This window comes from Molossus molossus, unplaced genomic scaffold (assembly GCF_014108415.1).
Source record: "Molossus molossus isolate mMolMol1 unplaced genomic scaffold, mMolMol1.p scaffold_m16_p_3, whole genome shotgun sequence".
In the NCBI taxonomy this organism is placed as follows: domain Eukaryota; kingdom Metazoa; phylum Chordata; class Mammalia; order Chiroptera; family Molossidae; genus Molossus; species Molossus molossus.
The window spans coordinates 28,295,657-28,309,801 of NW_023425366.1; the positions used below are offsets into that span (position 1 = coordinate 28,295,657).

Below are 14,145 nucleotides of genomic sequence, written 5' to 3' on the forward strand. Positions count from 1 at the left end.
AACTTATTTCAAATATTAGTCTCTGAGATATTCATCTGTTCTACCTTATGCTGAAACCACCTATGCCACAGAATCCTAAACTGGGGTGTTTTATGACTTTTCCAAGAACTATACATGTACCTAAGCATACATGGAGAAAAAGACAGCAAGAAACACTATCTAAAAAGATTCAATTCAGGGATTATACTTTTAAATTTGAATTGTGTTTTTCTCAAGTTCAAGACTAGCTTTATTTTATGGTTATACATGTTAAGTGAGAGGACTAACACTTTATGAATTCATTCATTAACCAAAGGAAACCTACCCTTAGAAATTCCTTCTTAAAACCAGGAATACTGAGACATTGCAGACTACCCTGCATGTATTGTTCCTTTTCTATCTTATTCTATCTGGTCAGCAGCAAAACTCACCTGCGTAGAAAAATGGTAACTGTTTATATATAAAGATCATTTTTTGTTGTTGTTGTTTTTAAGACTGCAGACTTGACTTATATGCCATATAGATTCTCCAAGTTAGCACTTCTTACAGAACCAAAGAAAAGGATCTTTATTTCCTTGTAACTATCTTTAAAGTTTCCCTAGACTACTAGAAATTCCGGGAAGTTTTATCCCACATAAGACAGTCTAAGTGACTATTATCTTTCAAATCAAAAGAAAATTCTTCCCGCCCTGGCCGATTTGGCTGAGCGGTTAGAGCGTCGGCCTGCGGTCCGGAGAGACCCGGGTTCGGTTCCCGCTAAGGGCACGTACCTTGGTTGCAGTTTGTCCCCAGCCCTGGTTGGGTCGTGTGGGTGGCAACCACTCGATGTGTCGCTTTCACGTCGATGTTTCTCTCTCTCTCTCCCACTCAATCTATCTGAACAAAATATCGAAAAATGTCCTCGGGTGAGGATAAAAAAAAAAAAAAAAAGAAAATTCTTCCCAAATAACCCAGTTTTGCTCCAGTTTACCGAGAGAAATAACTTTTGGATTTGATTTTTGTTGGTATCTCGTGGTTTTTGTTGTTGTTATTAATCCTCACCCAAGGATATATTTCCATTGATTTTTAGATAGAGTGGAAGGGGGGAGGGAGAAAAAGAAAGAGAAACATCAATGTGAGAGAGACACATCAATTGGTTGCCTTTCACAAGACCTACAAAGTTGGGAATAGAACCTGTAACCCAGGTACGTGCCCTTGACTGGGAATCAAACCTGAGACCCTTCAGTCTACAGGCCAACTCTCTAACCTCTGAGCCAAACCAACTGGGGTGGTATCTCATTGTTTTCGTGTTTCCTTGACTGTTTGTAAGGCTGAATACTTATTTGTTGGCCACCTGTAGTTCTTTGAAATTGTCTGTGTGCCTAATTTTCTTTTGGACTGTCTTACTGATTTGAGGAAGCCCTTTTTTATTATGTATATAATTATTTTTCTGATTTGTAATAAATATTTACTTCCAGTTTGTTGTTAGCCTTTTTTTAATGTTACGTTTTAAATTAACACAGTTAAACTGAAAGGGTGTAAAGTTTTATGAATTTTGATATAATCACCACAACCAGAATAAAAATAGCTCCAGTATCTCCCCAAATGTCTTTCATATTGCCCCTTCTATTCACACCCACACCACCCCTCCTGGCAATCAACCAATCTGTTGTCTCACTACATTTTTGTCTTTCTGAGAATATCACCTAAGTGGAATCACAGTATGTACCCTTTTGAACCTCCTTCCTTCATGCAGCAGTAAGTGAGTGGATGTAACAGTTTATCTGTTCAGCTACATTGTTTCAATGAGAACACCACCAGCAGACAGTCAAGGACCTTCCCAGCAGCAGGGCAGTAAAGGACCTCTTTCCTGGAACTGAAGGGTTCACATGGCTGCCCAAACCCTGCAGAAACACCTCCTAAAAGAGAAACTAAGTGCATTCCAACATTGTCCACAACAGGACTATACACTGTAGCAAAGTGATTCTGATAACTCACACAGGACACCACTAACCCAAAGTATCCTAGAACTAGTCTCTAATCTTTGTGATTGACATTTTCATTAAAGCTTTCTGTCAGTGAAACTGCTAAAACGTACTAATTTATGACAAAGCCCAAATAGGGTAATGCTTCCAAAATGTAATATTTGCTCTACAGATTACTTCACAATCCTTCTCAAGTAGATTTTTTACCAGAATGCGGTTTTATCTTTCCACAGCACATCTGTCACTGGACCAAATATTACACAGTCACTACGAAGAAACCCCCGAAGCTGCACCCTTCCTTCAGCTCAACAACCTTGGTCTCTTGGTTAAGAAGACTGCACCTTTCACTCTCTTGCCCTGACATATAACCTTTCCCAGAAGGCAGGTGATTTATAATTTGGGTTTCAAGGGGCTTCCTTTGGTGGAGAGGGAACACAAAAGAGGAAATTAGATAACAACCATTCAGTAAGCGAATGAAGTCATTAGTGAATGAGAGTGAAATCGAGTATTTATGCACTTGCTAATCATTAAACATGGGAACATGATTTCCCATAAACAAGAATGTCTGTCTACACATAAGACTTAATAATGTCAAAAGGTCGGGAGACTACCCTGGAAATTTGAGCCAGATGTCTGTTTCCTCTTTACAAACTGCCAGAGGTGGCGGAAAATCGGGTCTGGTAGGGGCTGGGGACTGCGGCAAGCAAGCAGGCACAGGCCCTGAGAGGTAGCACCTCCACTGGGGGGTGTGCAGAAGGGAAGGCAGCAGAAAGCAATGCCATGAAGGACCTTGCCTCGTTCCTGCCTCTTTTCTCCTTCTTGCTTCTTTGCCCTCGCAGTTCAGAGGTATCACAACAGAAATTGCAGAATGGCTCCAGCTGAATCATTACCAGACAGAATTCCTAAGTGCCCGGGACACGGAGAAGACACCCAGTCCTTGCTGACACCCTTGCCCTCTGCTCTGCTCAACGCTCACCAGCAGAGTCTAGAGTAGGGCAAGAGAGCTCTATCCTGTACCATCTAATCCCTCTCACCTGCTTTTCCAACCCTGGACCCATCCTGTTCACTGCCCACAATCAGCTTAAATGGGGCTGAGGAGTATAGAGAAGATGGAAAAGACAGCATCTCCTTCCACAAGACGAATAACGCAGTCATCCCTATCTGTTCCCCTGAGGCCACTTAGCTGAACACTTGGGAAAGAAAGAAATGAGAAGGGACATCAGAGCATGCCACTACCTTCCACCAGAACAGTGGGATTCTCACTCAAATCTATCCCTTCACTGTGTACGGGGTAGCTGCTAGTGGTGCTACTAAAAATTTGTCAAGACAAAGCACTTAAAGAAATAAAAACCAATTCATTACAGAATTGAGGAGGAATGAAAGGGGATGTTAAGACTGCTTTTTATGGTAAAGCACAATTCATCCCTATCAACATAAGTGATTTTACTAGGCAGTAAAGTGTGGCTATTGATTAAGAATTTGACTTTTCCCTGGAATTCTGCCAAGGATAGGAGATAAAATTTTATTTTCTCAGTAGGGGAGTCAAGTACATAAACGTAAAATAAATATCAGATACAGCTGATTTAGATCACAGATTCAAATACATCTTTCACTTTCAGTTAAAAACAAACCCCAAATTTATCGTAATATGTAAAAGGTCTAAAAAGACCACCTTAACCACCTATTTTAATATACATTTGAAGAACCACAGGCTTAATTTTCAACAGAACCTGTGGCTTCAATTAAATCTTGGTTAATCGTTTAAATGGTTGAAATGGCTTCATTTAAATCTTCATTTGAATCTGGGATGGTTAAACTACAACTGGAAAAGTACAATCACCATCAATAAGTCAGCTTACAAGGTCTCAATGAAAAGCTTCTGTCAATGACTGCTTTACTGCCCTTTGATTTCCTGAAATCACTTACAGGATTATCTTTTTAGCTCTCTCTTTGCTTTCCTCTAAAACTGTGCCTCACTGTGCCGCTGAAAAAGGAGAAACCAACATTCACTATCAGATTACAATTTCTTCAGCTTCCCTTTTCAAATTCTTAAGGGTAACAAGGACCAACTTCGCAACAATAATTATTACTGGTGCTCACAAAGACCAAAGCTGCCAGGCTCTAAGTAACACGCAGAAGTAGTCTGATGAGCTTGGAGGCCAGCTACTAAGTGGAGTTCGAAGCATAAATATGAAGAAAGGCTTCCTTTGACACTCCATGAGGAAACCATCATATCAAAACACAAAAAGATGTGCATGCAGCTCCCTCTCTAAGTAACAGACTGGATGTTCTTCATGTACTCCATTGGAGAGGGGCTGCTGCCAGGAGTCCAGAATAAGACTTACTCTTTTTTTTTTAAATCCAGCATGATGGTCCATGACACTTCAGAAAACCAAATCTCTATTCTCTGCACATTCATTTAATGCCAACCTAAAACATGCCGGGCAGGTTAAAAATAATGCATTTATGTAAGCACCCCCCCCACACACACACACACACACTCACACACTTGCAAGGTTAAATAGAGAGCTCTGAAAGAATGATTTATTGCCACAAGAATAGAGCCCCAAAATAGATTGGCAATAAAAGTGATTGGTCCCAGTGGGGTTGAGAAGTAATGTAAGCAAAGTCCTGGCCATGAGAGGCATCCGGGAAAGAGTACCAGACCCAGGGGCGCTCCTCAGCCTTGACCCACCTCTACCAGAGTTCCACTCCGAGGAAGTCACTCAATCTCTCTAAAAGCCTTCTCTGAAATAAAAAGTAATAATAAATTCAATAATAAAAAAAAACTAGACTGGCTCACCTGTGTGATGCCCCCCCCCCTTTTTTTTTTTTTTTGCTATTGCTTTAAAATCTGATTTATCTTTTTGGTGCTGAGCTCTGTGCAGAGGAGGAAAGTGAGGTCTGAAATTCATTAACATTTGCAGAAAAATCTCAGCTGCCCTTTAACACACTATAAGCATATTTTTCAGCTCAATTCAATTTAACACTAATTGACCTGCCTGCTAGTGCCAGATCTATAAAAGGTGTATCAGGATTGTCCAAATGAATGGGAAGTTTCTGTGCCAAAGACCTGAGTGGAGAATGAAAGACAGACTATGAGATGAGACCGTGAGCAAGGTGTACCTTGGGTGCCAAAACAAAGAGAAGAAAGGCAGTCATTGACTGAAGATCTGAACTACCTAACAAAAAGTGGAGGGAACCACAGAAAATGAGAGAGTGAAACAGCCCCTGAGCCATCTCCCCAGACTCCTTTCTAAATGCTGGTGGAGTCCTGTCCCCAGCACCCAACTCCAAACCTTGGCAGGTGGCAGCACCCCTGCTTAAGTACTTCCAGTGATGAAGAAATCACATGGCAGCCCATTCCAATTGTTTAAAAGTCCTATTAAAGTCTTTCCCCTTCTTTCATCTAGCAATGGGTACCAGTTTTCAATGTGTGATTACAAAGGTAAAATGTAATGTAGTGCAGATGAGGAATAAAAAGAAAAGAAAAGAAGGTGACCAAGCAAACAGTTCAGGGCTGAGAAATGAAAGCAATGAGCAGAAACACCTTGTCTAGGTCATATTGGCCATCTTAAGTCTCAGGCTCAAAAACACCCTAAAGAAATGTTCACACCTAGATGTCCACCCCAATCAATGACAACTGATGTTCTGTGTTTCTACATATTAGGGAAGAATGTCACATTTTACTAATGGACTGACCTCTCCATTCAACCATTTATAGTCAATCAAAGCTGCCCAGGAGGCCTCCTGCCTGAGCCATTGTACCAGCTGAGCTCCCCACCCAGGGTCCTCTTGATTTGCCTGTTCTGGCTGCCCAGTCCCACCAATCCAACTGAATGGTCCCTCTCTATCCTCTGCTAGACATCACTGCCCTAGATGCTGGAGCCAAGATCTAGGTCAAGAACTCAGAGCTGCCCAAAGAAGGGACAAGCACTTTTGAAAGACAGTCCAGGCTACCCCTGAGATGGGACAGCACAATGTCTGCCTGCTTAAAATCTGCTTTAGCTTCTGATTCCAAGTCAAACAACTAAAAGGATGGTTTGTCAAATCATTCTGGAGGGTGAAAGAAAGGAGCAAACCAGTGAGCAGCACTGTCTGCTCCAAAATAAACATGAGCAGGAGCCCGGGCTTGGGAGCAAGCCCCAGCCTAGGCATAGCCACCAACAGATTTATCTCCCCTGATAAATCCTCAGGAATGCCACAATGACACAGAGCAAGTTTTCTGTGGGCGTCCAGTCCAAACTGATGACTTTGGAGGCTCTTATGAGCATAAAAAAGTAATTTCTTTAATAGGTATAATAAAGATGTGAGAAAGTCTGGTCTCACAAGCAGCATAAATTCCATCTGCAGAATACAGGAACCTTTCTAACTGAGAGGAGCTGAATTCTGCACAGAATCTATTATTTTGTGACAGGTGGTAGAGTCAGAGAGAAGACAGGCTAGACTTTAGCTTCAGGGCATGAAGGGAAGACGACCCAGTTCTGCTATTAAGAAGACGGGACTGCTCAGTCGGGCTAGGTGCACAAAAAAAGGCTTTCATTTCCAGTTCATGTTTTCTTAAACCTTTGCTTTCTGCAGGGACCTCACGGAAAGAGGGAGCACCAAGGCGTATATTAACCCCAAGCTGACACTGTAGAGCCGGCATATGTCACTTCCAGCCACAACCAATCTGTTAAACTGACTCAAAAATAACCTCGCCTACCAAAGATCAAGAAATCGAGGGGAAGACAGTACTAAACCAGGTTATCTACTAATAATACTAACTTCTGCCTCTGACCATTGCCTTCCCGATGCAAATTGCTCCCTGTGACCAATATTAATTACCAAACTGATCTCACCGAATCTGGGGACTGTATTTTGAGAGCACACGGAAAAACTGAGCCTCTGACCTCCGGCGCGCGCCCCATGGCAGGCCAATCCCCCAGCAGACCCGGCCCAGCCGAGGTCCTCCCAGGGGCCTCCACAAGCACCCCGCACACGCCCTGAGCCGGCCCGTTCGCCCGGGCCCGACCTGGCCCGCCCTCCTCCGCTTTCCAGCGCGGAGCCTGTATCCTCCCTACCCAGCGTCTGGCCCGCTGGACACTGCGCTCCAGAATGCGGGCCCCGAGGCCGTGGCCGCCAGCTCCTCTGCAGCCGCCCAGACGCCCGAGCAGATGGGACTGGGCACCGGGACGTGGGCCCGGCTCGCGCGGGATCTCGGCCGGGCAGGAGGAGGTGCTGCCGCTAGGGGTCCCGGGGACGCCCTGTCACGCCCCCCGCGCCTCCTCCGGATCCCAAAGCTAGCTTCTCCCGCGGCCACCCCCTCCTCGCTGGAGAGACACCTGGCACTGCCTCCACCTCCAAGCCACCCAGGCAGTGCCCCAGGAGCTCCCGCCCCGCGCCTCCCCCACAGGGTCACCACGTTCCCAGATGTCCCTCCCCGACCGCCCCCGGAGACAATGGCTCACCCGCCTCCAGGCCGTCCGCCTCCAGGCGGTCCGCGCTTCATCTCGGCCACCACCACCCCTATACCCCCAGGGCAGCGGGTGCCATGGCTGCCCCGTTTCAAAGAAGTGTAGACCGAGGCCGGGGAGGTGACAGGCGGCAAGACTGAACTAAGAAACCTGACTGCTAAAGGGGGTCGAGGAGGGGTCAGGTACAAATCGGCCACCTAGACTGGCCCGGATGAGAGCCCGCTTTCCCGGACCCACACCCGGCCCCGCCGCCCCCATCCCCTCAGCCTCCGGGACTGGAGCCTCCGCCCTCGTCGTCCCCGACGCCCCCTCCTCGGTCCTCCCGCGAAAGAGACAAAGAGCCCGCGCCGCAACCCGTGGAGTTGTGGCCGCCGGGGTCGGGAAACCAGGAGATTTTACCCTGGAACGAGGGGCGGGCGCGGGGAAAGACGAATCGGTGGCGTCCCGGCCGCGGAGCGCGGGGTGGCACCGGCAGCGGGACCCGCTGGTGTAGGTCCGGGAACCCCGGTGCTGGACTCAGTGGCTCCGGCGAGAGTGCGCCGGGCCCGACGTGCGGGTGAGCACCGGGCGCGCCGGGGCCCGCGGACCGCGCCTCTCCGCGGTGTTGGCCGAGCGCACGGGCAGCCCTGCAGTGCACTCACCCGATCGGAAGAAGGCCGCGATGTCGGCCAGGTCCTTGGCCGCCTCTTCGGCCCCCTCGCCGGCGCCGCCCCCGCAACCCGAGCCCGCGGCGCTGGCCGTGGCGGCGGGGCCAGAGGACGCGGCGGGGGCGGCGGCGCCGCCGCTGCTGCCGCTCATGGCTGCGGCGGCACCCGCGGCCGCGCCCGGCTCGGGCCCCGCGCCCCTAGCGCCACGCGCCGCCCGCTCCGCACGGGGCCTGGCGGAGCTGAGCGCCCAGCTGCCCTCGCCCGGCGCGCGGACGCAGAGCCCCGGGGCGGCGGCGGGCGGTGGCGGCGGCGGCTCGGCCTGAGGAGCGCACCCACATAGACGAGGACTCCACCCGGGAGCCGCAAGCTGGCCGCGGGGCGGGGACGCGGAGCCACGGCCTCGGCGGCGCCGGCCGGAGCGCGGGCAGCAGCGCGCGCCGCTCGGGACACGCAGTCGCGAGGGCTTGGGCCCCGGGCCGGCGGGATCTCCGCGATCACGGGCGCCGGCGGCAGCCGCGAGCCTCCATCTTGATTTCAAATGGGGAAGGAAGGAGGGGGAGGGGGTAAATCACGGCCGAGGGAACCCGGGTGAAAGGAAAAGGGAGAGCAGGGAAAGGAGAGGAAGGAAAAAAAGAGGGGCTTCGGCTATTTCCGGCGAACATCGTCAGGAGCCCGAGCTCGGGCTCGGTGAGAGGGCGGGCCCTGGCGGGGGCGGGGCCTAGCGAGAGGGGCGGAGCCGCGCCGGACTGCAGGGCGCCCAGAGATCTGGCGGGTGGCTGCGGGAGCGTTCAGCCTGGCTCCTATCCTCCTCCGGTGCTGGAGCAAGGACGCTCTGACCAGCCGGGGAGGACTTTTCCAGGCCCGGCGCTGCGTACCCCGCCGGGCGCTCGCTCCTGCACCGGCAGCACCGTCCACCCAGCGCTCGAGCCGTTTATTACTGATCTTGCCCTCGGGCTGGGTGACTCCTTGGGCACAGGGCCGGCTCTGGCACGTACTCGGTACTCCGTAACAGTTGATGAATGAAGATACAGATCATGAAAACAGGTTAGCTGCTCCAGTCCCGAATGAGGCAAGCCTCTGAACTCCTGGGGGAAGTCTCCTCGGCTGTAAAATGTAATTCCGGACTCACTCCACCAAAATGCAGAGAATGGGGAAGGTCATAGGACTGGGGAGACCAAAAGAAATGGTCAGTGACATCCAGATTTAGGAAAGATCCGGGTCAAACCAGCACTTGACAAATATTCAAGTACAAAGCCCCTAAGATGTGGTGGCTACAAGAGAAGTGATCAGAAGGGTTGTGTCAGATGTTAAAGGATCCAACGTCGCAGCAAACAAGTAGCGACAGAAACAAGATTAATTTCTTAAAAACTGGATGATGAAACCACTATACATGTATACTGGAAATGAATGAATGAATGAATGAATGGTGGATGATGGATGATGGGTACCAGGTTTTTCACTGTTGGAGAGGGAGGTTACAGATAATCAAAAGGTGGAAGCTAAATGATCCATGTGGACTAAGGCTGGAGACATCAGAATGAATTCATGTTTAGCTTAATATAAATACAGATGGATACATAAAAAAGATTTACAGATATGCATATATACATGGGTTGGAACACATACATAGATTTCCTTGCTCTGTTAACTAAGTGGTCTTAGAAATAACACTCCAGTAGCAAATAGCATGCCTGGCACCCAGATCTTTTTAACACCATTCTCTAATAAAAGGAACAAGGCCTCTCAGGGAAAAATGGCTGATTCTAGCACTGTGGCAAGAAATATACAAGACCAGCCTAGAGCATCTTGTTCTGCCAGAAGGTAAGGAAGTGCTCAAAACAAGATTTTTTTTAACCAACAACAAAAAACAATGTCAAAGTTCATTGAAAGAGCTCCCAGTGGCCAAAGCTAGAACAGTTTGAGCAAGAAAATAAAAAGAGCAAAACTTGATTATAACCCAAAGTATAAAATAAATATCCATGAGTCCATACTGATATAAATAAGTGATTTAATAAGTAAATAGAGAGGACACTAATACCCTGTGCAGAGGGATTCCAAGTCATTTATGCAGGTACTCTGTGGCAATGAGGTGGCATAGAACTCCACTCTCCTGAACTACAGGCTGCACCCTGTGACTTCCTTCCAAAGAGTACAAAATGGAAAGGGGGTGAGGAATAACCTTACAAGGAAGAAACTAACAAAACACTACTTCCACCAGGTGATTAACACTGCATTAGCAGCAATATATCATGTGGATGGTATGAATCCTTGATAGGACCTAAAGAGAATGATACTTTTCTCTGTGGTCCTCTTCCTCAAAACACATAACCCCAGTCTCATCCTGAATCCTAAATGAGGGATATTCTACAAACTGCCTAACCAGTACTCCCCAAAACTCTCAAGGTCACCAAAAAAGAAGAAAATCAGAAAAACTGTCACAGCCAAGAGGAGTCCAAGAAAACACGACAACTAAACATAATGGGATCCTGGAAACAAAAAAGGAAATTAGGCAAAAACTAATAAAATGTGAATAATATATGCACTTTAGTTAGTAATAATGTACCAATACTGATTCCTTAATTGTGAGTAAGACAAGGAAACTGGGTGTAGGGTATATAGGAATGTACCATTTTCACAACTTTTCTGCAAATCTAAATATTTTGTAAAATGAAAAAATACAGGAGCTCCAAATTTCACAGGCCATTAGCTGACAATGTTTCTTTTTCTTATTTTTCTTTCAGGTAATTTCTTATCTCCAGCTCTCATTCCTCCTTGTGGCAAAAAACTTAATCCTAGTTCAGAGATAACTCAATCTCTAGGAGTTTTCTTCATCAGTTAAATGCTTTCCCCTCCTGCCTTGTCAAGGTTGTAGTCAAGTTCCCAGAGGCATTGGTGAGATCATAGCATGGGGTGGGGATGGAGAGGTTGAACATGGCCTTTGGTCATCATGGGTTCATGCTGGCACCAGTGCAGATGTGTTTCCCATGTCTGTGCCCCTCCCTGACACTCCTGCCTGGATTGCAGGCAGTGCTATGACCTCGCTGCCTTCTGTGCTGTGTCCTCCTTACCCAACCACTTGGCCTCTCCAGGTCTGCTGGCAGAGCTATTCCCAAACATTCAGCTGCTTACACAGGTGCTCAGGTCCCCCTTCCCCTCCCACTCCACCCCAGAGAGTGGGGCCAAGTTCTCTCTGCTCGCGGAACCCCCAAGCCCACCTGTGCACAGGCTTCCTTTCTCAGAGACTCACATCTGGGTCTAATGCTACCCATTGCCTCTCCCCCAAATTGCAGAATTACTTTCTCTGCAGGAAGAAAATCTCACTCCAGTTTCTTCAGGCTTTCTTCAAAATGTATTCTTTTGGGCATAACCTTTGTGTTCTTAAGAGACTGTTTTAGTACTCAAAAAACACTTTCCCTATGATTATTCCCTCTGCCCTGAGTTCCAGGAGCATTTTGAAATTCAGAAGTCAAGTGCTGACTTCTTTCTTTCGCTTTTCATTCCTCCCATAGTAATACTACTTTGCGGGTGGTGAATGCTGAGGCCCTCTGCTATAAATGGGAGAGAAAGGTCAAGAATTTGAAAAATAAAAACCGCTGGGTATGAGGTGGACAACTTGTGTGTCATGCAGCCACAGAAAGATTGGCAACACCACAGTGGTGGTACTTGGGAAGTGACAACTGGAAAGGCCAAGTCATGTGGGAAGATACTCAGGTGAAGCAGGTTCTGGATATTGGGAGTTGGCTGGACAGAGAATGTGAATGAATGGTAAAGACTGCTAAGGGTGTTGGGGATCAGGGTGGGCACAGAATACATGTATTTGGGTATGAAGAGCTCTCTAGGGTTGACACCTCAATAACTGACCAATTCTTCTATCTCAAGGACAGTCGATTCCAAGAAAGAGATACAGAAACTGGCGTCTGAGTGTAGGGCATGCATGAAGGCTCACCCAGACTGCAACAAGGAAAGAACTGCACACAGGTTGTTGTTTCCTTCTGCCATCTAAGTAGTGGAGAGGAATCTAAACAGGGTTTCATGACAGCTGCTCTTGACATGTCGATCCTACCCAACCTTCACAATTCAGCTCAGATTTCATCCCCTTTCATGGCGCGTCTACATAACTCAAATTGATCTGTCCCTTCTCTGTATTCTGCAACACCAGGCCTTCTGGCATTTGAGTGTGTACTGCATCACATTATTTACGTCATTTGTGTTTAATGTCTTGCCTACAAGATGAGGAGATCTTTTGCAATCAGTACACAAGCATCAGCATGTCTCTTGTGTGTGCCTAGAACCGTACCAGGCTGGAAGACATGAATCAAAATTAATGGCAGCCCTGGCCGGTTTGGCTCAGCGGTAGAGCGTCGGCCTGCAGTCCAGAGAGACCCGAGTTCGGTTCCCCCTAAGGGCACGTACCTCGGTTGCGGTTTGTCCCCGGCCCTGGTTGGGTTGTGTGGGTGGCAGCCACTCGATGTATCCCTTTTGCATCGATGTTTCTCTCTCTCTCTCTCTCTCTCTCTCTCCCTCTCCCTCCCCACTCTATCTGAACAAAAAAAAAAAGGAAAAAAAAAATTAATGGCAAAAAACAGCTAGGACAGACCCTGCAAGTTGCCTACTCAATATCCTTCCTCTCCTTCTTAGCAAGTCCCATGCCTGGCCAAAACACTCCATTTCCCAGTTCTGGTGGCTGATGAGATATAAGTGGAAAGGACTGTGCAGGGCTCATAAGAAAGTGTATGCGTAGGCCTGGCAGGTTTGGCTCTATGGTTAGTGTGTCAGCCCACAGACCAGAGAGACCCGGGTTCGGTTCCCAGTAAAGGCATGTACCTTGGTTGTCGTTTGACCCCGGCCCCGTTTGGGGTCGTGTGGATGGCAACCAGTCGATTTGTCTCTCTCACATTGATGTTTCTCTGTCTCTCTCTTCCACCCTCTCCCTCCCACTCTATCTGAAGATAAATGCAAAAATGTCCTTAAGGGAGGATAAAAAAAAAAAAAAAAAAGAAAGTATATGTGCTTGTGCCTGCCCTTTGCCCTTTGTCCTCTTTTCCTCAGAACCCAGACAAGATGCTAGAGGTAAAGAGGCCATTATGTGACTATGAGGGGGTGAACATGAGAACAGAGGACATGGTGCAGATGTCTGTGTGAGCTGCCCAGCTCTGGACTTCTTGTTCCATGGAAACACACAAGAAAAAAAAGACCCAGATTTAGTTAAGTGGCTATAAGTTGTGTGTTCAGTTTTGTGCAGCCAAACCAGCTCCTTACAGATAGACCAGCCACGTTTTTTTGTTTTGTTTTGTTTTGTTTGTTTGTTTGTTTGTTTGTTTGTTTTTATCAGTGTTTCTCCAACTTTCCCACCAAAAAGCCCTGAAGGTGCAGGAGGGTGAAGAGGCAAGTGAAAGTTGTATCCTTGAGGACCTGGAAGGGGAACCCAAGCAGCCACCACAAGATGAACATGTCTTTAAAGTTGCTGGCTTTTTCATAGAACTGCATGTGACTTTTTCCTTCTCCTTCTACACCGGTATTTATTTTAATCCATAAATAATGTCTTAGCTCACTATTTGGTTTTGGTTTGATCATGTCCCCCCACCTCCAAAAAAGATGAAGACGTTGAAGTGTTAACACCCAGTATTTTAAAATGTGAGCTTATTTGGAAGTAGGGTCATTGCAGATATAATTAGTTAAGAGGAGGTCATACTGGGGTAGAGGGAGCTCCTAATCTAATGTGACTGTGTCCTTAGAAGAAGATGGCTATATGAGACAGAAACACACAAGGAGAATGCTACGTGAGAATGGAGAATTGGAGTGATTCATCTACAACCAACGGAATGCCAAAGATTGCTGGCAAACCACCAACAACTAGGAGATAGGCAAGGAAGCTTTCCCCACAGGTTTCAGAGGGAGCGTGGCCCTGTTGGCACTTTGATTTCAGACTTCTAAGCTCCAGAACTGAGCCAATGAATTTCTACTGTTCTAAGTTACTGCTGTGTGGTACTTAAGTTAGGGCAGCTTAGGAAACACACAAGCTAATCTAGTCCTCCAAATTGTTGAGTGAAACTGTCATTCCAGAGAGAGAGTTATATATTAATAGTATAGATAATATCT

At 47.3% G+C, this 14,145-nt stretch overlaps 1 protein-coding gene across 1 annotated transcript in view; it reads right to left on the bottom strand.

Annotated features, from left to right (window-relative positions):
- TRIO (trio Rho guanine nucleotide exchange factor) overlaps positions 1 to 8,197 on the bottom strand; it is a 342,804-nt gene extending 334,607 nt beyond the window's left edge. The window contains exon 1 of the mRNA XM_036280916.1: positions 8,041 to 8,197. Within this exon, the coding sequence (XP_036136809.1) occupies positions 8,041 to 8,197 (157 nt within the window). The remainder of the gene's footprint in view (positions 1 to 8,040) is intronic.
- Positions 8,198 to 14,145: the final 5,948 nt, after the last annotated feature.